This window comes from Diceros bicornis, chromosome 17, assembly GCF_020826845.1.
Source record: "Diceros bicornis minor isolate mBicDic1 chromosome 17, mDicBic1.mat.cur, whole genome shotgun sequence".
NCBI classification, from domain to species: Eukaryota; Metazoa; Chordata; class Mammalia; order Perissodactyla; family Rhinocerotidae; genus Diceros; species Diceros bicornis.
This window is the reverse complement of record NC_080756.1, coordinates 20,011,708-20,033,324: the sequence shown is the minus strand read 5'-3', so window position 1 is coordinate 20,033,324 and position 21,617 is coordinate 20,011,708. Positions and strand designations below refer to the sequence as shown.

The window sequence follows — 21,617 nt, the reverse complement described above, 5'->3', positions numbered from 1 at the left end:
AATCCCAGGACTTTGCAGGGTTATCGCATCACGCGTCGTGGGGGCTCCACAACTTGCCAGGTGTCTTGGGTGGGACCCGCCCGGGTGGCACCGCCCCTCTTCTCTTTCTCCACCACAGGCGGCTTTGGACAGTGATCCTTCCTTACTAGGGAGGAAGAAGGCAGACACCTTTTGCTACGACGCCGGTTGGCGACCAGAGTTTTGAGCGACAAGGGCATTAGCGAATAGCGCTGAAGTAGGCGGTGCTGCTTATGCCCTACAACCAATGGAAAGGCAGAAGTTCGGCCAACGGCCAATGAAGACTGCCCTTCAGCGGAACGCGGGGGCGGGGCTTCCCTCGAGGGGAGGGCGCAGGGTAAAGAGTCTGGGGCGGACCCTGGGAGAGTCAGAAGTACATCCGGTGTTACAAGAGCTGTGTGGGCTCTTCACAGGTGGGTAAGAAGGTATTGCTGAAGCTAGAACTGCGCACGCCAGGAGTGAGAAATGGAAAAGGGGTTAGCAGTTAGTGTATGAGCAAGAGTGGGAGTAGTCTCCGTTTTCGGATAGACTGCACCCTGGGGAAACGGGGCCCTGGTCGGCGACGGGACTCCGGAAAGCTGGGCGGGGATTGGAGAACCTAGGAAACTAGTACCGCGCATGCGGAACTGTACCGGAGCGGGGGAGGGGCGGGGGCGAGTCTGCTGGGTCTTTGGGAGCGACGAGGCGCCGATTTCTGCGCGGGAGCGCTAGCCAAGGCCCTTCCTTAGCCTCTGTTTCCGCCGTCTTCCCAGGCTCGTTCCCCCTCGTCCTCTTCCGCCAAATGTAGACGCGGGCCCCTTGGCCCCGCCTCGACCCCTTCCTTCTGAGGTGAACGAAAGCGAAACCTCACGGGTTTGTGGTCACCCCCGCCTCCCCCGACCGATCGCGGCTCTGTTGCGGGCCCTGTGGCCCGGCCGCCTCTGGGCGAGCGGCGGGGCCTCGAGAAGGGCCTCGTCGGACGAGCTGCCCTGTCACGGCGGGGCGGGTGATGTCATACTGCTCTGTGACACGCGAGGCTCCTGGTTACTTTTAAGCGAGCAGCAGAGGCGGGAGGTGAGAGGAGACCGGGGCTTCGCCTGGCTTCCCGGCTCCGCGGGGTAGCCCCGCTGGTCTGGTTGGTTACCTTCGGACAGGTGAGGTGGTCTTGGCTCTGCTTGGTCGCGAGCCTTGTGGGCGTCTTTCTCAAAGTCCGCTCGGGAAGGACGTCGTTGGACGCTTGTTTTTCCCTCGGACCTATTGCGGAAGCTGTGGTGATAAGTAGGCTGTGGTATTTGTGTTTACTTATTAAGCGGGGAGTTGCTACCCCGTGCCAGCCAGGTTGCACTGCCTACCTCATCAGCCTTTGATTGGCCAAACAACAACAACCACCACCTCTCTGAACAGAGGTTCTAGCAGTAAATTAATCTGTGAATGTGTAATCCAGGAGAAGAGCCGACGGTGCCTGAAACAGACAGGTTTTAAGGTTAAAGGTTAATGGCAAATGGGCTTTTTAAGTTACTTATTGATATTTGTTTCTAGTTTATCTTTTGGTTGAATGTATAGTTGAAGAATTCAGTTCAAGAAAGATTATTTAAGTTGCATAACCACAGTTCTTACGGCTTCTGCAAACACACGTATTTCTGTAATTATTGCATTTACTCTCTTTGGTGTTTTTTTAGTCCTCTTTGTCTAATATTTTTTGTTCTGGCTTCAAGAATATGTTGACATTTAGATTCTCTGCCATTTTTCTCCAGTGGGGACAGAATGGTTGAATCCTTGAGAAATGCAGCCTGTAATTTGGATTGAGAGTTTTCCTTCTTCCATTATTTGATTGTTGTGGAAACATGGCTTAGTACCCTCTTTCTTCCCTTCTCTCCCTTCCCCGCTATTGATGAGAATGAAATCTTACTCTCCTAAAGAATAGGAAAGATAAAATTAATCTAGATATTTAGTCAGCATTTCTGGTTTTTTTCTGATTATGGATATAGTTCATGTTTATTGTAGAAATGCTGAAAAATACAGAAAAGTATAATAGGAATCAGCATATGTTAATTTCTTTCCTTTTTTTTTTTTTTTTTTTTAAGATTTCTCTTGACCTATGGCTGGAACTGCCTTAATGAAAACTTGCTTTTCTACTGTAGGGTGTAATAGTAGAAAGAGCACCAGCCTTTAGAGGTCAGAAGACCCCTAATCTGGTTCTGCCTCTATTATTTAACTTTCTGATGTTGGTCAAGTCAATACTAATGTCCGTTTAGCATTTTGCAATGATTTCACAAAGGTTTCATATTGGCATTCAATAAGCTTGGTAGAGCAGGTTAATTATCCTTATTTTACAGATGAGGAAGCCTAGATGACCTTAGGTAAAATTTTCCCAAAGTTATGTGGTAGAAAATGGCAGGACTTGTGACTCCAAATCCAGTAATCTTGCTATTATTTCACTGCCTTTTTGAGCTTTCTTTTTAATCTTTAAAGTGGGACTAATCATTCTTGCCCTTTCCTCATGGATTGGTGTGAAGATCAAAGGGGATAGTGCATATAAAAACACTTTGAAAGTTGTAAAACTTTTATCTAAATGTAGGCAGTGGTATTATTATTGAAGGTATTACTGCTGGCCTGAAGAGTTTCACTTTATTTCGTAAACTACCCAAGGGTATTAATCACCTCTGGGAACACACTGAGTATTCTCTTGATGCTCTGTCTTCTAAATTTTCCTTTACCACTTTGACTTGGCTGTAGGATCTGGTAGAAGTCCTCCACTCCACGCTGTTTTGTTCCCCTCTAGTTTCTAACCAAATTTCATGGAGTAGCTTTTATATAATATACATTTTTGTTTTCCAAAGACAGTGTTCAAACCAAGGAGAGAAAGACTGTATAGATTGGCCTTTAAGGGCCACCTGAATGACCCCTCAAGGTCGGCTCCCCTCTGAGCCAGCTGGAGAATGTTGATTTGAGGTTGCAACACTCTTGATCTGATAATGGGGTCTAGATTTGCTCTGGAGACTCCAGGTTGTGCTGAAGTGTGGGGGATAGTGAGCTGAATCAGATGCAAACTGCCTGCAACCAAATGTGTGAGAGAAGTTCTGGCACAATTAACTGGAATCCAGAACACTTGAAAAAAGAGCTTCAAGGATGAGGGTTGAGTGTGGGTGTGCTGTTTGTCCTCATCTCTGCCTGCGTTCTTTGGGCTGAATAGGGTGTTACTGGGGAGGGCTTGCTGGTGTATACTGGAAGATGCTTGTGTATTTAGGACATTGGTGCCTTCTTATGATTCAGTGTCTGTCAAACAGTTGTGGTTATAGAGAGGGAGATTCAGTAGTGTCCGAGTTTGGTACAAAAAGTAGTTTATTGAAGGCAGTTCCATCTCCACTTACTGGTTTGGTTCTGAGGCAACCCCCTAGAGAGACTGGATTCAGTGTTAGCTAATCTGGGAATTTTGGTTCAAGTTAAGGAAGGGGCTGGGACATCTAGGGTCCAAATCTAGGACCATCAAAGCCCAGCCCTAGTCGAAACGGAATTCCTGAAACCGAACTGACCTACCTCCTAGGAGTGGCAAGGAAGGCATCAAGCTAATGACCATTTACTTTATCAAATTCTTTGCCACATCGGATTATCATTTAGTGGTTATTAGGCTGTCTCAAAACGCCTTGTGGCCCTGTGGGACAAGAGATACAGTGTAAATGTGCCAGAGGAGAGGCATGCCATTTAAACAAAAGTCATTTTAACCAGTAATAAGATTTATCAAGTTTCTTTAAATTTCAGTTTATAGTTTTCTTAGACTCCCCTCCTCCCCAGTTTAATTTTACTCTCTCATTTAGGTAAGTATTAAGCCTTCAGGATATAGCTAGCTGTGAGTTAATGGTGGAATAATATTTAAAAAAAAATTAATTTACAGGTCACATGTAAATTAGGCCTGCGACAAATGTCTTCTAAAACTAGACTTTTAAAAGGGAAAAATTATGCACTGAAAACACGAGGGTAATGTGTATTTACACTAGTAACAACGATTCATTCACATATTAGCTGGTCGTGTTTATGAAGCACTATTCGAAGCACTTTATTTGTGTTATCGCACCTAATCCTCAACCCTATGAAGTAGGGAACATTATATATTAGTATTTTACAAGTGAAACTGAAGCACAGTGAAGTTAAGTGCCAGAAATTTGCTGTGTGTCGCACAGCTAAGGAAATAACAGCCAGGATTCAAACGCTGTAGGCCATGCTCTTAACTACTATGCTAGGGACGTGGATACCAGAGTCTGAAAACTATTCAGTAGGAAAACTACTGGAAAATTACAATCCCCCCCTCCCTTTTTTCAACCACATGGGATTTATCTTCTAAGTACCAGTTTGGTCCCTTCTGGATGTGTGGGAACAGGGTTCAAGTTGGTTGAATTACTACAACAGGAATGAAGAACCATATAATTCACAAACTAAATATTTAATTAAATGTGTGAACAATGTTTCTTTGACTTGCTGGTTTAATGTTGTTAAATTATATACGCTGAGGCAGCTTCTCTCCTGGCTCCAGCAGTCAGCAGGCTTTGATTTTTCAAAGGCAAGGGTTTTTTTTTTTTAATGCATACTAAATGCATGATGGTTTCTGTTTGCATAGCTTTTGGCCACTTGGCCCTGTTTCATATGCACTGTATTTAATAGGTGTTAGAATAAGATTGTAGAGAATTTTGTTTTTTTTAATTTAAGGGCACTTGATAATTTTTCATTTTAGGACAAGGGTGAGGAAGATACCTAGAACAAAACAACAAGAGATTTTTGTTTTTTTTATGGGGAAGAACAGCCCTGAGCTAACATCTGATACCAATCCTCCTCTTTTTTTTTTTTTTTTTTTTTTGCTGAGGAAGACTGGCCCTGGGCTGACGTCCATGCCCATCTTCCTCCACTATTATATGGGACTCTGCCACAGCATGGCTTAACAAGTAATGCGTCGGTGCCCGCCCAGGATCTGAACTGGCGAACCCTGGGCCGCTGCAGCAGAGCACGCGCACTTAACCGCTTGTGCCACCGGTTGCACCACAGGGCTGGCCCTACAACAAGAGATTTAACAAGACATAAGACGTAGATGTTCATTGATAAGAGTATCTGTCTCCTCCTCCCTTCTCCTGCTGCCCCTCCCTCCGCAAGCAAAAACAAACCCCAGGAATACCTAATTCAAAACAATGTGTTACTTAAGTTTTTCTTTCTTGGTAAAGCTATGCGGTAAGTTTTCTTTGTTTTGTTTTGGGTGGCTCTGGCAAAGGAGGCCGGCCCGGGGAACCACAGAGTGGTGACACTTCCAACAAAGCTTTAGCAGTATATACATGACAAATTTTGACAGATTCTGACAAGTTTTGGTATTCCTGCTCTCCTAAGGTTGAAGGCATAAAATGCGATTCCGAACCAAATTAAAGGAATTTGGTTATGATTGACACCTGAACGTTTACTTCTCATTTACAAATACAATGCAGGCAAATTTCCCATGAATCTAGGAGGCACTGTCCACATTGTATTCTATAGAAATAATCCTACCTCTCTCTTTTGAGTATAGGACTGAGGAGTGGGAGAGAGGATCCAATTTCTAGGTTTCTGTATGAGTTGGCAGCAGGGACAAGACAGACCATTGCTGGTATTGATTTTGTAATGGGTTTAGATGTCTGTTAGGGAGACAACTATATGAGTAATTTTGAGCAACTTGTAAAACACTTTTTTTCTTTATTGTAATAAAATATACATAACAAAAAATTGATCATTTTAATGTACTTTTCTTAAACAAAGATTTTCATTTAACTGTGGGGCCCCTCTGGAATGTTAGCTGACTTACTTGGTTAATAGTTTGAATACTTTAAGCCCTGTTAAGAGCTGACTGTTCCTGGGACTGAAAAGACTGTTGGTATGGGAGCTGCTATTTTTGAGTTACGAATGCAATTTAATCTTGTTCAGCTGAGTTTGCATATTGACCGTTGAAATGTAGATATCTTTTCTGTGCAGCTTCTGAGCACAAGTAGTTGAGGGTAAGATAAAAACCTGGTAAGTTTAGTTTATCTGGCAAAACTTGTAAGAATAGTTTTAACTCATTACTTATCTGTATATTAGTTGTTATCTATTTGGAACAGACCTAGAGCAAACTATCATATTTCCTTGATTCTAAGACCTAAATTTTTTCCCCCTCACAGTTTAACAGTTCTGAAATAAATTGTCATATATACCTCATGTCATATTTATTAAATGTATACTTTATTGTATTTTCCCCCTGTAAAGCTATTATTAAAATTGCTCTGTATTTTTGCATCTAGAAAATTTTGTAGTTACATATTTCACTTAAACTTTAGACTCAGTAGTGATGTTGGAAAACTGGTTTTATTTTACTTAGTTTTTTATGATTTTAAACCACAAGGCACTACTAAATCATGGAGAAATTCCTATTTGACGCTTCCCTCCCCACTCACAACCTTTGATCGTTTTGGTTCTTCCATCAGCAGTTGTAAGAGAGGCAGTTAGTACCTCCCTGGGAAATGTCAAAGAGCAAACTAGGAGAGAGGAGTTTCTGCTATTCTCCCCTCCCACGGTTTCCCCTCAGCGGGGTCTGGTTGCAGAGTGTTGCTCCTTTCTGACTTACAATCCTCTGGGTATTGGAAGATTTACTACCCCCCCTCCTTTGTTTAACTCTTGAAATTGGAAGCAAGAGGTACTTGAGTGTTGTTGTTGTGAATACTGAGAAACTTAGCTCTGAAGGTTGCTTCAGTGCTGTTGCAAGTTCTGTCTAGGGATGTCATTAGGGGTGGTAATGGAAGCCTTAAACAAAGACACTTTCCTGGTGCTGGATTCTGCCATCCTGTAAGTGTGCTCTCTAGAGGACGTATTCATCGTGGTTATGGAAGGCTGTGGTTGGCCATGCAACAGCCTGCAATAGTTGCACCACCTATCACAAGAGGGCCCAGAGCCCTGTGACTTAGAGGTGTGAGTAATAGCTTAGTAGGTTCTGCAGTTTCTCACTGTACTCATCCTTAAGAACAGAACTAACAGGAAAATTGAGGTGAGTAGGGATGTTGGTGAGAAAGGAAAGAGGAAAACAAGAGAAAGCAAGCTAGCTATTGTAATTCATTTGTGAGAGAGAGCCTCAGGAAACAGATGGTGGTGATGCTTGTGAACTCTAAGAATGGCATCTTTCTACTGGCCACTTTTCCTCAGGAGGTTGATTTGAGGATTGCAAATTTTATTGCCTGGATTAATTTTGCTGAATATTGGGCTAGGTGCTGGTTAGGATGGGCATGAGTAGTTTGGCCTGTCTTTCAAACAAATTAGCTTTTGGGTTTTAATTCCCTCCTCCCCTCCTTTTTTGGTAGATTTGAAATGGATGGGCATTATGGGTCTAATAAGCATCTGGAGGATTGAGACTTAGGAAAGGTGAAAGTCTTGATTAAATTTTTAGTTCTGTAGATTGAACGTGTTTATTTAGGATTGCATGTGAGATAGGGGAGGGAGCAAAACTTAAGATCCTGACTTTATGGTATTGATGTAATGTAACCTAGGTATAGTTCAGTTTAAAAATGCCCTTTCCGACATATTGGAATAGTTGGCAAGATCTGAATAAGGTCTGTAGCTCAAATAATAGTATTGTATCAGTGTTAATTTATATTTCCATCATTGTTTTCAGAATATACACACTGAAGTATTTAGGGGTAAAGAGGCATTGTGTCTGCATGGTTAGGAAAAAATACTTTTTTTTTTTGTGAGGAAGATCTGCCCTGAGCTAACATTCAATGCCAGTCCTCCTCTTTTTTTTTGCTGAGTAAGATTGGCCCTGGGCTAACATCCGTGCCCACCTTCTTCTACTTTATATGGGACGCCGCCACAACATGGCTTGACAAGCGATGCGTTGGTGTGCACCCGGGATCCGAACCTGCGAACCCTGGGTCGCCGAAGCGGAGCGCGCACACTTAACCACTATGCCCCAGGCCAGCCCCAGGAGAAAATACTTTTAAGTCTATATATTGCTATAGAGAGAGAGGAGGGATAAGGCAAATATGGTGAAATATTAGCATTTAGGAAATCTGGGTGAAGGGTATACAGGATTTCTTTGTAATTCCAGCTCTTCTGTGGGAAAGGTTCTGAAATATGTAAAAAAAAAAAAAAAAAAAAAATACTTTCTGCTCAAATTCCTTTTTCATGGAGGAACTTTCCTCTTTTTAAAATTATGAATCCCTTTCAGTTCTAAAATGCGTTGGGCAGAAAGTTTCTACGTGTGTGTATTTAGAATGCAAGTTCTAGTGCCAGACTCAGCTTTATAGTTTTTTTTTTTTTTTAAATCTTTGAGGCTCTATGACCTTGCTGAGGGAATTCTCTAGCACCTTGAAACAGTGATGTAGAATTGCTTTATGTCAGTGACTGGGTCCTTTTAACTAGATTGCTAATTGAGAATTTCTCAAAGAAACAGGCGGTCTTTTAAAGGGGCAAATTACCTTCTGAAAGAAAAGAAATCAAATGGTAGAAGTAGTTTGGGGGGGAAGCAGATGAGTTGATTTCTTCTGTCCCCTTTAAAATGGTTGAGTATGATTCTAGAAATAATTATATAAAAATGAAAATGGTTGTGTTAGGGCAGTGGGATTTTAGATAACTTTCATTTTTCCAGACTTGTATGTTGCTATTCTTTATAAGGAAGTTGTTTATGTTATTTTGTATGTCCTTGTATCTTTAAAATAACCTTTCTTCCTTTTATCCTTGATTCTACAGAGCTGAGGCTGTGTCCCACAGACTCTGGCATCATGAACATATTTGATCGGAAGATCAACTTTGATGCTCTTTTAAAATTTTCCCACATGTAAGTGTTTTGACCTTGACTGTAGTTTCTTATTGCATTTCCTTTCATTTTTGGTTTCTTTTTCTAGTTTATTAACTTTTGTATGTATAAACCAACATGTTAATTTTGCTAGAATTCAGAGGATCTGATAAAAGTATCAGGATTCTAAGGGCTGCTGTGTGGTCGCTGGAAAGCCAGATAGTTACTCTGGTTTGGGTACTGATTGTTCATAGTTTTGAGCTTTTGGCTCTTCCCCAGTGTTTAAGATTCTGTTAGTTAATTAATCTATTTTCAAAACCTTTTTTTATTATATTATGACTTTTATATATTCACTGGGAAGGAGAAGAGAGGGAAATGATTCTTAGCTTAGAGATGAGATTGGTCCAGAGTGATGGCTGTTATTAACATTCTTTCCTAGAACCCCGTCGACACAGCAGCATCTGAAGAAGGTGTATGCCAGTTTTGCCCTCTGTATGTTTGTGGCGGCTGCGGGGTCCTATGTCCATGTGGTCACTCGTTTCATTCAGGTAAGAACAGTTTTCTCTCCTAGTTGCTATGGCACAAATTGCATTAGGAAGAAACTAGCTCCTTGCAGGGAGCTTGTAGGGTGGTGCAAGTCTATATCCCTCCTTAATCCTTTTTAGTAGTTTGGGGTCTGGACTCAACCAGAGCCAGCTGGTAAATCAGGACTTGTAGAGCCATTTAAGTTTTCTGGAAACTGTGCCCTCTCTAGATACTGAAAAGAGAATGTCTTAATCCTGACACTGAGTGGTGTGCTGCTGACATACAAGACCACCACCACTGAGTAGAGGCGTGATGTGCATACTGGGGTTCTTCTGCACAGTAGCCTTGTTATCTTTTCCTCCATTCTTCCTCTTTTTTGCCTGAATGACTGTGGAGTACTTGGATACAAAACACTGATTGTATGATTAATTATCAGGAGAGGCAGGGTTGAGACCTTTAAAATGGTTGCTCCATTTTATTCTCTGATACACTTATTATATCTGCATGGTTGAGTGAAAACTTTGAACAACTCATTTTCCTGTGTTGAGAGAGAGTTTGAGTTTGGCTAGCAGGAATAAAAGGGACAGTTAAGGAGTAACCAAAAAGTTTGAAATTCTCACTAACCAAGACGTGTCCCTTTTATTTTATTTTATTATTATTTTTTTTGTGTGAGGAAGATTAGCCCTGAGCTAACATCCAATGCCAATCCTCCTCTTTTTTCTGAGGAAGATTGGCCCTGGGCTAGCATCCGTGCCCATCTTCCTCTGCTTTATATGGGATGCCGCCACAGCCTGGGTTAACAAGCGGTGTGTCGGTGCGCACCCGGGATCCGAACCTGAAAACCCTGGGCCGCCGCAGCGGAGCACGCGTACTTAACCGCTACGCCACCGGGCCAGGCCCCAAGACTTGTCCCTTTTAGAGTGTCCTTTTTAGTGTAAGTACAGGGGTCAACCTGTGTTGGCATTTGTCACTGTTGGGGAGAACTGTCCCAATGCTGAGGCATCTCCTGGCAGAGGTTGTGTGAAAAATTACTCTAGACACTCAAAGAATAGGACTTTGAACCCTTGAGTTTAGACTAAAACATACTCTTACCTTTTGGGCAAGAGTGGTCCTTTTGGTTTCCGTTTTTTTTTGTTTTTTTTTTTTTAAGTAATGTGGTAAAAATACAATCATCCTCATTATTTGTGGATTCTGTATTTGTGAATTTACCTACTCGCTAAAATTTATTTGTGACCCAAAAGTCACTATTCACGGTGCTTTCACAGACATTTGCAGTCATACACAGAGCAGCAAAAAATTTGAGTTGCCCATCACACCATGTTCCAGCTGAGGTCCAACAGGCAACACACTCCCTTATTTCAAGCTCTCATACTGTAAACAAGTGTCCTTTCCACGGTCTATTTAGTGCCACATTTTTTGCCTTTTTTTTTTTTTTTTTTTGGTGATTTTGCTGTTTAAAATGGCCCCAAGCATAGTGCTAAATTGCTGTCTAGTGTTCCTAAGTGCAAGAAGACTGTGATATGCCTTATGGAGAAAATATGTGTGTAGGTTAGCTTTGTTCAGGCATGAATTATAGTGCTTTTGGCCATGAGTTCAATGTTAATAAATTAACTATATATATCAAATAAAGTGTCTTTAAACAGAAAACACAGATAAAACAAGGTTATATATTGATCCGTTGATGAAAATCTGGTGGCTAGAAGCTCGCAAGAACCTAACCCTTTATTTCCCCCAGGAGCAGTTGTTCAGTATTCGCTAATTTGTTGTGTGGTGAGGGCCTGCTTCCTGGGTCATAGATGGCCATCTTCTCACTGTGTCCCCTCGTGGGGGAAGGGGCAAGGGAGCTCTTTGGGATCTCTTTTATAAGGACAGTAATCTCTTTCACAAAGGCTCCACCCTTATGACCTAATCACCTTCCAAAGACCCCACCTCCAAATACCATTACATTGAGAGGATTTAAACATGAATTTTAGGGGGACACAAACATTCAATCGATAGCACCCTCTCTGTCTTTTTTCTCTGTATGTGTATATGTATTTTAAAATGATCAAAAAGGGATCATTTCTTCTTGTTCTATAGATTGAAATGTGCTTCAAGCACTTGTCACTTTGATTCTATTATCTATTTCTTGGGCAAGACTCATTGTTTGACTTGGGTAGTTGTGCCTGATGGACTACCCAGGCCAGAAGAGCCTCCAGAAACCACTCCTGTCCTTCAGGGCTTCTGGTTTTTCTCCTCAGCCCCCACTGCCTTTCCCACTGCCTCCAGTTTTAAAGCAAATATTAGGAAGTTCAGATAAATATTTGAACCAATAAGATCTCCTGCAAAATAAATTTGATACTTTCAAGTATTTAATTATTGACTCGATCTGACAGGCTGGCCTGCTCTCTGCCTTGGGCTCCCTGGGGTTGATGATTTGGCTGATGGCAACACCTCATAGCCATGAAACTGAGCAAAAAAGACTGGGACTTCTTGCTGGGTTTGCTTTCCTTACAGGTATGTTAAGGGATTGGTGTAATTTTGAGGAGGGGAACTGTATTTTTACTATCGCTTGAGATTTGTATTTATTCTGATTTGCCCCAACTGGCATACTGTACTATCCAGTCTTGTATCTGAGTGTATTTTGCCTTGTACTGCTTTCTTATTTCACGTAGATGCATCTTGCTTCTACATGTAAAGGCTAAGCTCTTTGTGAGTAGTGATGGTGACTTCCACTTTTGTATCCAAAAATAAGCATTGGTGTGCTTGAATGAATGAGGTTCTAGAGCTTAGGTAGCATAACATGTTAATGGTAGACTGGGACTAAACTAGGCCTGAGAATCTGACTTAGTTGGACTCACACTGACGGTTATCACAGGAGCATCTGTTCTGAACCTTGCAGACAGTTAATTAAAGCCATGTATTGAGACCCGTCCTACAGGGCACTTTGCTGATTCTCAAGAAAAGAATTAAAAGCATAGCTCTTCTAGAATTATCATTAAGAGAAACAGAACTCAAGCCACATAATAAAAATACTTGCAACATTTGATTTAGTACAACTCATTATGAGTGTGTCTAATCTGTATAGTGTTGGAGAAATTGTAGAAAGGAAGAGATTTAGAGAATAAGATTTTTAGATCAGGGAAAGCTCGTTTTCGAAGACATTAAGGGGTGGAGTTATCTGAAGAAGAGAGGAGAGTAGCCAGAGTAGAGGAAACATTGCAGCTGAACAGGTTGCCGCTGCACCTCCTATTGGCAAATGTCCACCTGCAGAACCAGTCTGGGCTTTTTTTTTTTGCCTCAAAGGGAGTTAGTCCTGCAGGACTACAGGTTGCTGGCCGCAAGGCACTGCTTTGCTCTTGATCCTTTTCTTCTCTTCTAATTCCTGATCTGGCCCACATTGCAGTCTCACATCACTCCTCTTCAGAGTTTTACAGCCTTACGATTTACCTCAAAAATGTTCAACATGCCTGCTTCATTTTTCCTAATCTCTATTCTTCCTGGAGTCATCCATGGTTTTCAGCTGAGAGGACAGTTTTGCAGCTCTGTCTATAGATAAGTAAGCCAGTCAAGTATACGTTCTCTGGAAAACAATTGAGGATGAAGGAGAGAGATTTTTAATTATTGTAGTCCACATGTTGTGTTTATTTTTTTAGAAACGTGGGCATGCCTGTGCTGTTGATGATCAGCTTTTGCATGAAGGTCCTCTTTAAGAATTGATGGTAACATTGTGTTCTGGGGCTTTTTGTTTTCTAGGAGTTGGCCTGGGTCCTGCTCTGGAGTTGTGCATTGCCATCAACCCCAGGTAACTATTAAAGTGTGGTATCTTATATCTTTTTACTTTTATGAATATACCTTCTAAATATAGGTTACATACCTGTAGCCCTCAATCTAACAGCCTTTTTTTTCTTTTCTTTTCTTTTTTTTTTTTTTTTTACCAGCATCCTTCCCACTGCCTTCATGGGCACAGCGATGATCTTCACCTGCTTTACCCTGAGTGCACTCTATGCCAGGCGCCGTAGCTACCTCTTTCTGGGAGGTAAGTGTGACTGGAAAACAGGGAGAAGGTCTCCACTTTAGCCGGAATTTTCACTAGGGCTCTTTCCCTACTCTCCAACTTCTTGTGACTATTGGGTTGAAATTGAAAGCCTTCGTTTTGGGGGGAAAGTAAGGAATGACCCTAATGGGATTGCTTTACTTTGCTTTGGCTTTTTTCAAGAAGCCTTTTTGTCATCTCTGTATAGGTATCTTGATGTCAGCCATGAGCCTGATGCTCTTGTCTTCCCTGGGGAACCTTTTCTTCGGATCTATTTGGCTTTTCCAGGTGAGACCTTGCATATAACATTCCAGCAGCCGTTTGCCTCACACTTCTTTTTCTTGCTTAACCCTAAAGCAGGATAGACTAAGAATCCTCCAGAACGCTCACCTTTGTTGGGCAGTGCTCTTGAAGCTTCCCCCCAGCCCTCCTAGGATGGATCCTTCTGCTATGGGTGAAAGTACGGACAGAACAGGGATTGGGCATTGCTAAGGAGATCATTTTTCTAAGGCCAGTCCAGCAGTGGCTCTGTGTGAAAATAACTGAAGCTCTTTCAGTGATGTAAAAAAATTAGTGCAGTATTGTGCCTAGGGAAGTAATGTGGTCTTCACTTGTAGGCTTCAGTTCCCGTGAATGTTAATGTCAGTAGGGTTAGTGTTTGATGTACTTTTGGTGGCCAAGAGCCAGACAGAGGTACGGCTGTTTTTTTCTCTGGTGTTTACCATATGGTGACCTCATCTCATTCTTCTTTGGTTAGGCAAACCTGTATGTGGGGCTGGTGGTCATGTGTGGCTTTGTCCTTTTTGATACTCAACTCATTATTGAAAAAGCTGAAAATGGAGATAAGGATTATATCTGGTAAGTGTGAAAACTGGTCTTTAATAAGTATGAAGAGTGAGATATGCTGTTTCATTCCTTAGCTCTTTTCTGAATCTCCGGGGTGATCTTTGCCTGACCCACCTTTCTGTCCACATTGGTAGGGATAAGAGTGGATCAGGTGGCATGGGCTGATCCAATTTATGTGGCCAAGCTTCAGGAGTGTATATGGTAGAATACACATGGTTTTGGAACTGTGTACCAAATAGCATAGTCTCTCAATTCCTGAAAGACACCAGGTTTTTTAAAAATTAGACTAATAACATGTATTTAATTATTCATGCTTTTAATAGCGGTTACGTCTAGGCAGAGGAAAGGGGAAGAGATCTTTCACCTTTTACTCTATGTTTTTGTATTCTTTAAACCTTTAACAATGAGAAGATATACATATAATTTTTTTTAATAGGTAATGTTTTAAAATGTAGTAATCCTCTCAAAGTCTCATAACTAGGGATAATTCAGAGTTCAGACTTGGGCCTCTGCAGAGTCTAAAGCCTGGTTTTTCTTTCCTCTGTGCTACATGGCTTTGATGAGTTGCAAAGGATCTCAAACCCCAGAGTTTCACTCCCTCAGTTGGTGGTGGAGTGTTGGTGAAGCTGACTCATAGGGTGGGGGTGGGGTTTTTATGTTCTGCACCTTTGTGAACTTGTGGATAAAAGAAAGTGGGAAGTGCAATTTGTAATCTGGCTCTTCTCTTTCAGGCACTGCGTTGACCTCTTCTTAGATTTTGTTACTCTCTTCAGAAAACTCATGATGATCCTGGCTATGAATGAGAAGGTTAGTAAGCCTACCACCTAAAGATGAGAGAATGGCTCCTGAGCTCAGCTTCTGTGTATACTTCAAATTTGAAAACTTGCTCACACGCTGTGTAGGTCCAGGGTAACTGTAACGCAGGCCACTGAGTAAGAGGTAAACCCAGAAGTGTTCAGCTGATGGAGAAAAAGGAACAGGTAAAAACAATCCTTTTTTTAAAAAAACGAATTCCTGAGATTAGCATCAAAGGGAAAAAGAGCTTCAGTGGCAACAAGAAATAATCTCCTATATGAAGAATTTAAAGGCTGTAAAGATAGTTATGAATCAGAAAAAGATATTCTACAGCATTTGTTTAATATTGGCAACTAGCTTTTGTAAATATATTTCAGAAGTAAACCAGTTTTATCCATTTGTCTTTTTTTTTTTTGCTAGGGAAGATTCGCCCTGAGCTAACATCTGTTGCCAATCTTCCTCTTTTTTTTTTCCCCCTCCCCAGTGCATAGTTGTATATTCTAGTTGTAGGTCCTTCTAGTTCTTCTATGTGAGCCGCTGCCTCACATGGCTACTGAGAGACAAGTCTGTAGTTCTGTGACCAGGAATCAAACCGGGGCTGGTGAAGCAGTGAGAGTGCCGAACCACTACGCCATCAGGGCTGGCTCTCCATTTGTTAGTCTTAATTTTTTTTTCCAGAGAAGCATTCTGTGTAGGGTTAGTGAGTGTCAAACGTCTATTCCAGCAGTAGGGGAACAAACGAAACCACGAGCTTTTCTTTACAGACCTTATTGTGGAACAGGATACACTGCAGTGGTGGTGGAAGCAGGTGACTAGATGGGTTGGTGCTTCTCAGTCTGGTCTGAGGGTGATTGGACTGAGCACCAAGCACTTGCCCCAGTTTCAGTCAAAGTAACTCAAGTTTCATTTGTTTTATACACTGGGCTTCCTCCGAGGATTGAATGAAGAGTTCCACTGGACTAGATTATTTCTGAATGTTGGTTTATGCCCAGGATTTATGCTTCTCAGGCCTAATGGAAAGTTGGTCTTGGCTTCTGGTTGAGTTCTTTTAGGGTAGACTGCCAGTGTGCAGCCTTCACTGGTTGGGATCTGAGCCGTGGTGCTTGTGAGTAGCCAAGAGCGATCTGGTAGCCCACCTAGGTACTCTTGGGGTAGAGTAGGAACAGCTGCTTAACCTTTATTCTCATAAAGTCTGTCAGCAGCTTGAGGGGGCCACCAGTGGAAGATGGTTAAGATTCAGTTCCTGCTGCACTAAGGGAGCATTTCTCCTTTTTTTTTTTTTTTTTTTTTTATTATCCCGTCCCCTCCCAGTCCCAAACCAAAGGCAGCCAGGTATTGGCTCACTCAGGAGTTTCAGCTTGATTGTCAGATGCCAATAATTAATTGGGTAATTTTTCTTCATTTCTAGGATAAGAAGAAAGAGAAGAAGTGAAATGACCATCCAGCCTTTCCCATTTGGCTTCCTCTCCCTTCACCCGTCATTTCCTCTTTGCACACATTACAGGTGGTGTGTTCTGTGATAATGAAAAGCATCAGAAAAGCTTTTGTACTTTGTGGTTTTCTCTATTTTGAATTTTTTGATCAAAAAATTGATTAGCAGAATATAGTTTGGAGTTTGGCTTCATATTCCTGGGGTTCTTCCCCGCTCCCTTCTCTGTCAACCCCACCTCTAGCGCCTTCCTCTGCTCAGGCTGCCAGGCCACTGTGATAGAGAGTGGGACCTGCAGATGGAGCAAACTCCAGGAGTCCACTTTCCGACCGAGCTTCACCAAGTGGACTGGAACTGTTGGGTAGAGCCACCTCGGCCCTTCCTTCCTCAGCATTTTTCCTCAGCTTTGTTTGATTTGTGCACAGTTCTGTGGGACTGGGCTGTGTGTTTTCCATTGTAAAGAAGTTTGCCGGTCCCATTGTTACTTGGGTTCATTATATCTAAGCTTCTGTCAACCTCTACAAAGAAAATGAAGAGCCTCTTCTGGTGGATGCTTTGCTTCCTCTGAGCTGCCCAAGTCCTCCTGGTCTGGCAAACACCTTTCTGCCTTGCCATCACAGAAGGAATGTGGATTTGTATGTATTCCTTTTCCCGTCCCTTGTCTGACCCTCAGGGAATCTGCCTGCTTTCCGTCCATGGGATGGGAGAATTTCAGCACAAAGGGAAGACTAATTCTTGTCAGGCATTTATAAAAAGGCTAATTATGTGTGGCAAGATAGAGCATGGATTTCACACACTTCCCCTGGTCTTTATTTATTTATTTTTATTGGTCATCACCTTAGTTACAAGTGGCTTTTATTAGGCAGCTGTGATTAAAGGTCCCAGGAGAGGAAAGATAGGGAAGGGGAATGGTTGAGCCTTTGGGGATCACTGTAATTAATACTGCCAGACAAACCGAGATAAGGACCTGTTTGGGACAGGGGGACACAAAATCTCCACTGAATGGATCTTGGTTCAGATCAACAGAATTGTGATGTGGGCTGTGATGACTTGGGAGGCAGCATTCATAACAGTCCTTCAGTGCATTTTTGTCTCATCCCACCTGGGCATAAATAGTGTCAGGCCAGAGATTTGGGGCAGTAGGTAAATGTTCACTTTGCAGATGTACTTTAGTTTTTGGTCTTTTCACCTGGCCGCCTTCTAGGCTGGGCCAGGTGACCAAACCTGGAAGACATCTGATTTCCCTGCAGCTTTGTGGTTGCAAGTGTGGGAGGGCAGTACTAATGGGAATCACCAGCTCCTTTCCTGTGGGCTGCCACAGTCAGCTGTGGCGAGCAGCCTTTGGAGCAGTTGTGGCTCTGGCTACTCAGGGCTTCAGTGTAAGGGGGACTGAGCCATCAAAAACTCATTGCCAGTAGGACACCATTTTTGGGTCTCCCTGTTTACTACCAGTTTGGCCCAGTGGCTACTGGTTCACAGTGTGCCACATCACTGTGCCATCCCATGAAATAGTTTGTTCCCAGGCTGTGTGGATTCCTGGAGTGGCTTGCTGCCCAGAATGGCTTGCTTCTACCAAGGATGCTGCCCTCTGATTTAGCTGCTGCGTCCATCCTCTGGCTTGAGAACTTACTAAAGGGGCTTCCTTCCCATTAAACCCCCAGTAGCAACTGTCCATAAATTTGTTGATTCTCTGCTAGGCCTGAGAATCTGAATTAACATCTCTTGAAGCCAAACTTCACCTCTTGTGCTTTTTTGCTTGGGATAAAGGAGTTTTTCTTTAGAAACAGTGCCAAGAATGACAAGATATAAAAAACTAATTTTAAAGAAAATGACTAACAGATTTTTAATACAGTAATCACTGTAATTATCACTTTCTTTTCTAGTTCCTTGGTTTTCAGCTCAGGCTGCATTCTCTAACTCATACTGTGAAGACAAAGGTGTTTTTGATTCAGAAATATATGAAGTCTACATAGTCTTAATTTGTAAAAAATAAAGAAAATTCCTTAACCTTTCCTAGTGTAAATGTGTGTTCAATTCAGGGCCACCGCTGAACATGGGGCTTGGGGTACTGTCTGACTTCCTAGTGGGGGCTGGGAGTGGGACAGGGTTGTTTCTGCTCTAGGTGTGAATAGAAAGAAACAAGGACCCCCACTTATGCCTCCCATTCTGTAACCCCAGCTCTGCCCAGTACACAGCCCAGGCCTTTCTCCGGTCCTCCCCTTCCCCAGCCTTTGTTGTAGGTGGTTTGTCGAAGCAGCATGTGCAGTTGGTTCCAGTTTACAGCCAGCCTTTGGAGTTTGGGGATGCATAATGGAAAAAGCATCATAATCCACTCATTCTGCAAGTATTTTTGGTCACCCACTGTGGTCAGGCTCTATTCTAGATGGTAGACATCATCAGTGAAAAGGAAAAATCCTTGTCTTCATAGAGTTCATATATGAGATTATAAACCAAAGTTCGCATTACAATCAGGTTATTCCATTTTGGCATGCTTGCCCTCTGGTGGTTGTGTTTGTTGTAGACAGAGCTGCTTCTTACTCTGGTTCATCCAGGTTACTCCCAGTTGACCTTTTTGGACTCCACTTACCCCTATCCTGGCTAAGGATAGCCACGTCTTTCCCCAACTTGAAAAGGATACCTGAAGCATCTTTTCTCACTGTTGTCTCTCGCTGGCTTGGAAAAAGGCCAGTCGCAAGGACTTTTTGAAGCCCAATTTTATCCTTATGCTGCCTTCTATTGGGTGGTGGTGGTGGGTGGAGGGGTGAGGCTTACGGGGAGAGACATAAGGCACAACATAGTGCTTATTAATAATATATCGGGCACTGTGCAAAGGGCTTTACATGTTTTGTTTAATATTCCCAAAAGCCTAAGAATAGTGCTTTATTTACTACGTATGATAAAAACTTCCAAGGTCATGCCGGTAGGCAGCAGCAAATCTGTGTCCAGAAAGAACCCAGGTGTGCTGTCTCTGGAGCGCCTGCTCTTCATTGTTGCCCTATGTATGCAACACTAAGGTTATTGCCTCCCAGGCTGGTGTCATCCTGTCCATCCTGACCTTCCTCCTGGCTACCACTACAGCTGATCTGGAGAGGGAAATGTGAGGTGTTTGGGGCAAAATCTCCCCACCCCTAATGTTTGTAACCAGAGTAGGAGGGTGAGCTCTCTTATAGTTCTCCCTCAAGGAGTCCACCAATTCCAAATTAACAGAAAAAGTTAACATGTAGCAGCTCATTCATTCCTAGCAGACCTGCAGGCCTGAATTAGAGGAAGGCGCTGGTGGGTGGCAGAAGTGGAAGGGCCTCTATGTTGGGAAAAGAGACAGTTTGTCCTCCTGCCTAAGCAGGTGATCAGATGGGGACACCCTTGAAGTGCCAGGTGATGTGCTCCATGCTGGGGATAAAGATGGATAAGACAGTTACTGCTTTTTAAGTCATTCACAGCGGAGCGTGCAGGAGAGTTACATGTAAACATTACGTGGTTAGACGGGGGTAAGCACAGTGGGCTGTGAGACAACAGTGGGAGACACTGCCCAGTCAGGTGGTTCAGGGAAAAGTGTTTTGGAGATGATACCTGAGCTAAGGCTAAATCTTGAAGATGGAATCATAGTGAGACAGTGATGAAGTTAAGTAAGGCAATGGTGAGAGTGGTGTTTTCAGGTCAAGGGATTAGTATGAGAAAAAAGGCGCAGGAGCATGACTCAGTATGGGGAGTTCTGGGTTGTCAAGATTAAGGAAGAGATCAGAAGGAAATGGGAGGGAAGGGTAAACAGGTGAACAGTAACTGAGGACCTGGTGTTTGTTGCGAAGGAGCTGGTTTTGTCCTGAGGGCAAGAGAGAGCATTGAAGAGCTTTGAGCATGGCAGTGGCCAATTTGTGTTTTCACATCTCAGATGACTGGAGAATAGACTGCGGGGGAGGGGACAGTTGAAAGGCAATTGTACACTAATAACCAGATTGTGGTTTCTCTCATTTCTCACTAAAAGGAACCAGAGCTCTTTGGAGAAAGGGTGCTTAGAGGTCTGCGCAGGAAATGTATAAGACGAACCTGGAACATAATGTTATGCCAGAAAGCAAAGAAGCTATCCAAGATGCCTAGTGTAATTCAAAAGGACTCAGGGGCTAATCTAAAGAGGCTCCTACTGGCCAAAGATGGTGTAATTTGAGCATCAATAAGTATTGTAACTGCAATGGATTGAAATCAAATATTTTTAAACCCATAAGTTCCTGATGATATTTTAAAAATATCTTATTGGGGCTGGGCCCATGGTGTAGTGGTTAAGTTCGGTGTGCTCCGCTTTGGCGGCCCAGGTTTGCGGGTTTGGATCCCGGACACAGACCTACACTGCTCATCAAGCCATGCTGTGGTGGCGACCCACATATAACATAGATGAAGACTGGCACAGGTGTTAGCTCAGGGCTAATCTTCCTCACACAGACGAAAAAACAAAAACAAAACCAAACAAACAAAAAAGTGAAATTTTCTCTCCATGGAAATATTCTAGCTAATAGATGAAGGAATTATAGAGTTAGTTTATCACTATTTTGTAAACCTCTGACAAAACAACGAAGCTAGGTGATGATAATCAATAGCACCCAACATCATATTGAGAGAGAGAACCTAACATATGTGCCTCCTGATCGAAGTAAACAACACTACCAGTGAAGTTTTCTTGCAAAAATAAAAGCTGAATCTGAATCATATTAAGTTCTAGATCTAAGTACCAGTTTACAGGAAAGACAGGGATCAGAGGACTATGTTAAATGACATCATGGGGATGCAAGAAGCAAACTCCAGTAAATGTAAAACTCTAAGGACACATGACCTGGTTTCTTAAAAAAAAAAAAAAGCCAAACAAGAACAAAACCAAAATATAAATAAAAAAGGGAAGGGAACCTAGAGATTAAGACTTATGAACTATATCAACGAAATGCAATGGTGTAGACCTTGTTTGGATCCTGATTCAAATAAACCAACTGTAAATGAAAAAAAGAGAGAGGGAGAGAACGGGGGCAATTTGAACCTGTGGTAACCATTCTCCAGGACAGCCCCAAGGATCCTGGCCTCCTGGTATTCACAACCCCCTCACATTGAAGCAGACTGGCATGGATGCCCAAAGGAATACTGCCGAAGTGTGTGTGACTTACGAAGCTGGGTCATAAGGCATCGCAGCTTCCTCCTTGGCTCCTTGGTTCGCTTGCTCCGGGGACCCAGGCACGGGCTCTGAGGCTATTCCGGCTGCC

General features: G+C 42.7%; 1 protein-coding gene across 1 annotated transcript; it reads left to right on the top strand.

The window, feature by feature from the left end:
* Nucleotides 1-349: 349 nt before the first annotated feature.
* Nucleotides 350-18,389, top strand: TMBIM6 (transmembrane BAX inhibitor motif containing 6). The gene is made up of 10 exons (XM_058558316.1): nucleotides 350-435; nucleotides 8,722-8,809; nucleotides 9,207-9,315; nucleotides 11,668-11,788; nucleotides 13,028-13,076; nucleotides 13,213-13,310; nucleotides 13,516-13,595; nucleotides 14,065-14,165; nucleotides 14,885-14,960; nucleotides 16,357-18,389. Exons 2-10 carry the CDS (start codon nucleotides 8,754-8,756, stop codon nucleotides 16,378-16,380), a joined length of 714 nt encoding a protein of 237 aa, XP_058414299.1. The 5' UTR covers nucleotides 350-435; nucleotides 8,722-8,753; the 3' UTR covers nucleotides 16,381-18,389.
* Nucleotides 18,390-21,617: the final 3,228 nt, after the last annotated feature.

Bases quoted from the DNA above. Each gene is read 5' to 3' on its own strand.
- TMBIM6 (XM_058558316.1), top strand. From the start codon at position 8,754: ATGAACATATTTGATCGGAAGATCAACTTTGATGCTCTTTTAAAATTT. The intron at 13,596-14,064 runs GTGAGACCTTGC...TTCTTTGGTTAG, and splicing joins GATCTATTTGGCTTTTCCAG to GCAAACCTGTATGTGGGGCT. The intron at 14,961-16,356 runs GTTAGTAAGCCT...CTTCATTTCTAG, and splicing joins TCCTGGCTATGAATGAGAAG to GATAAGAAGAAAGAGAAGAA.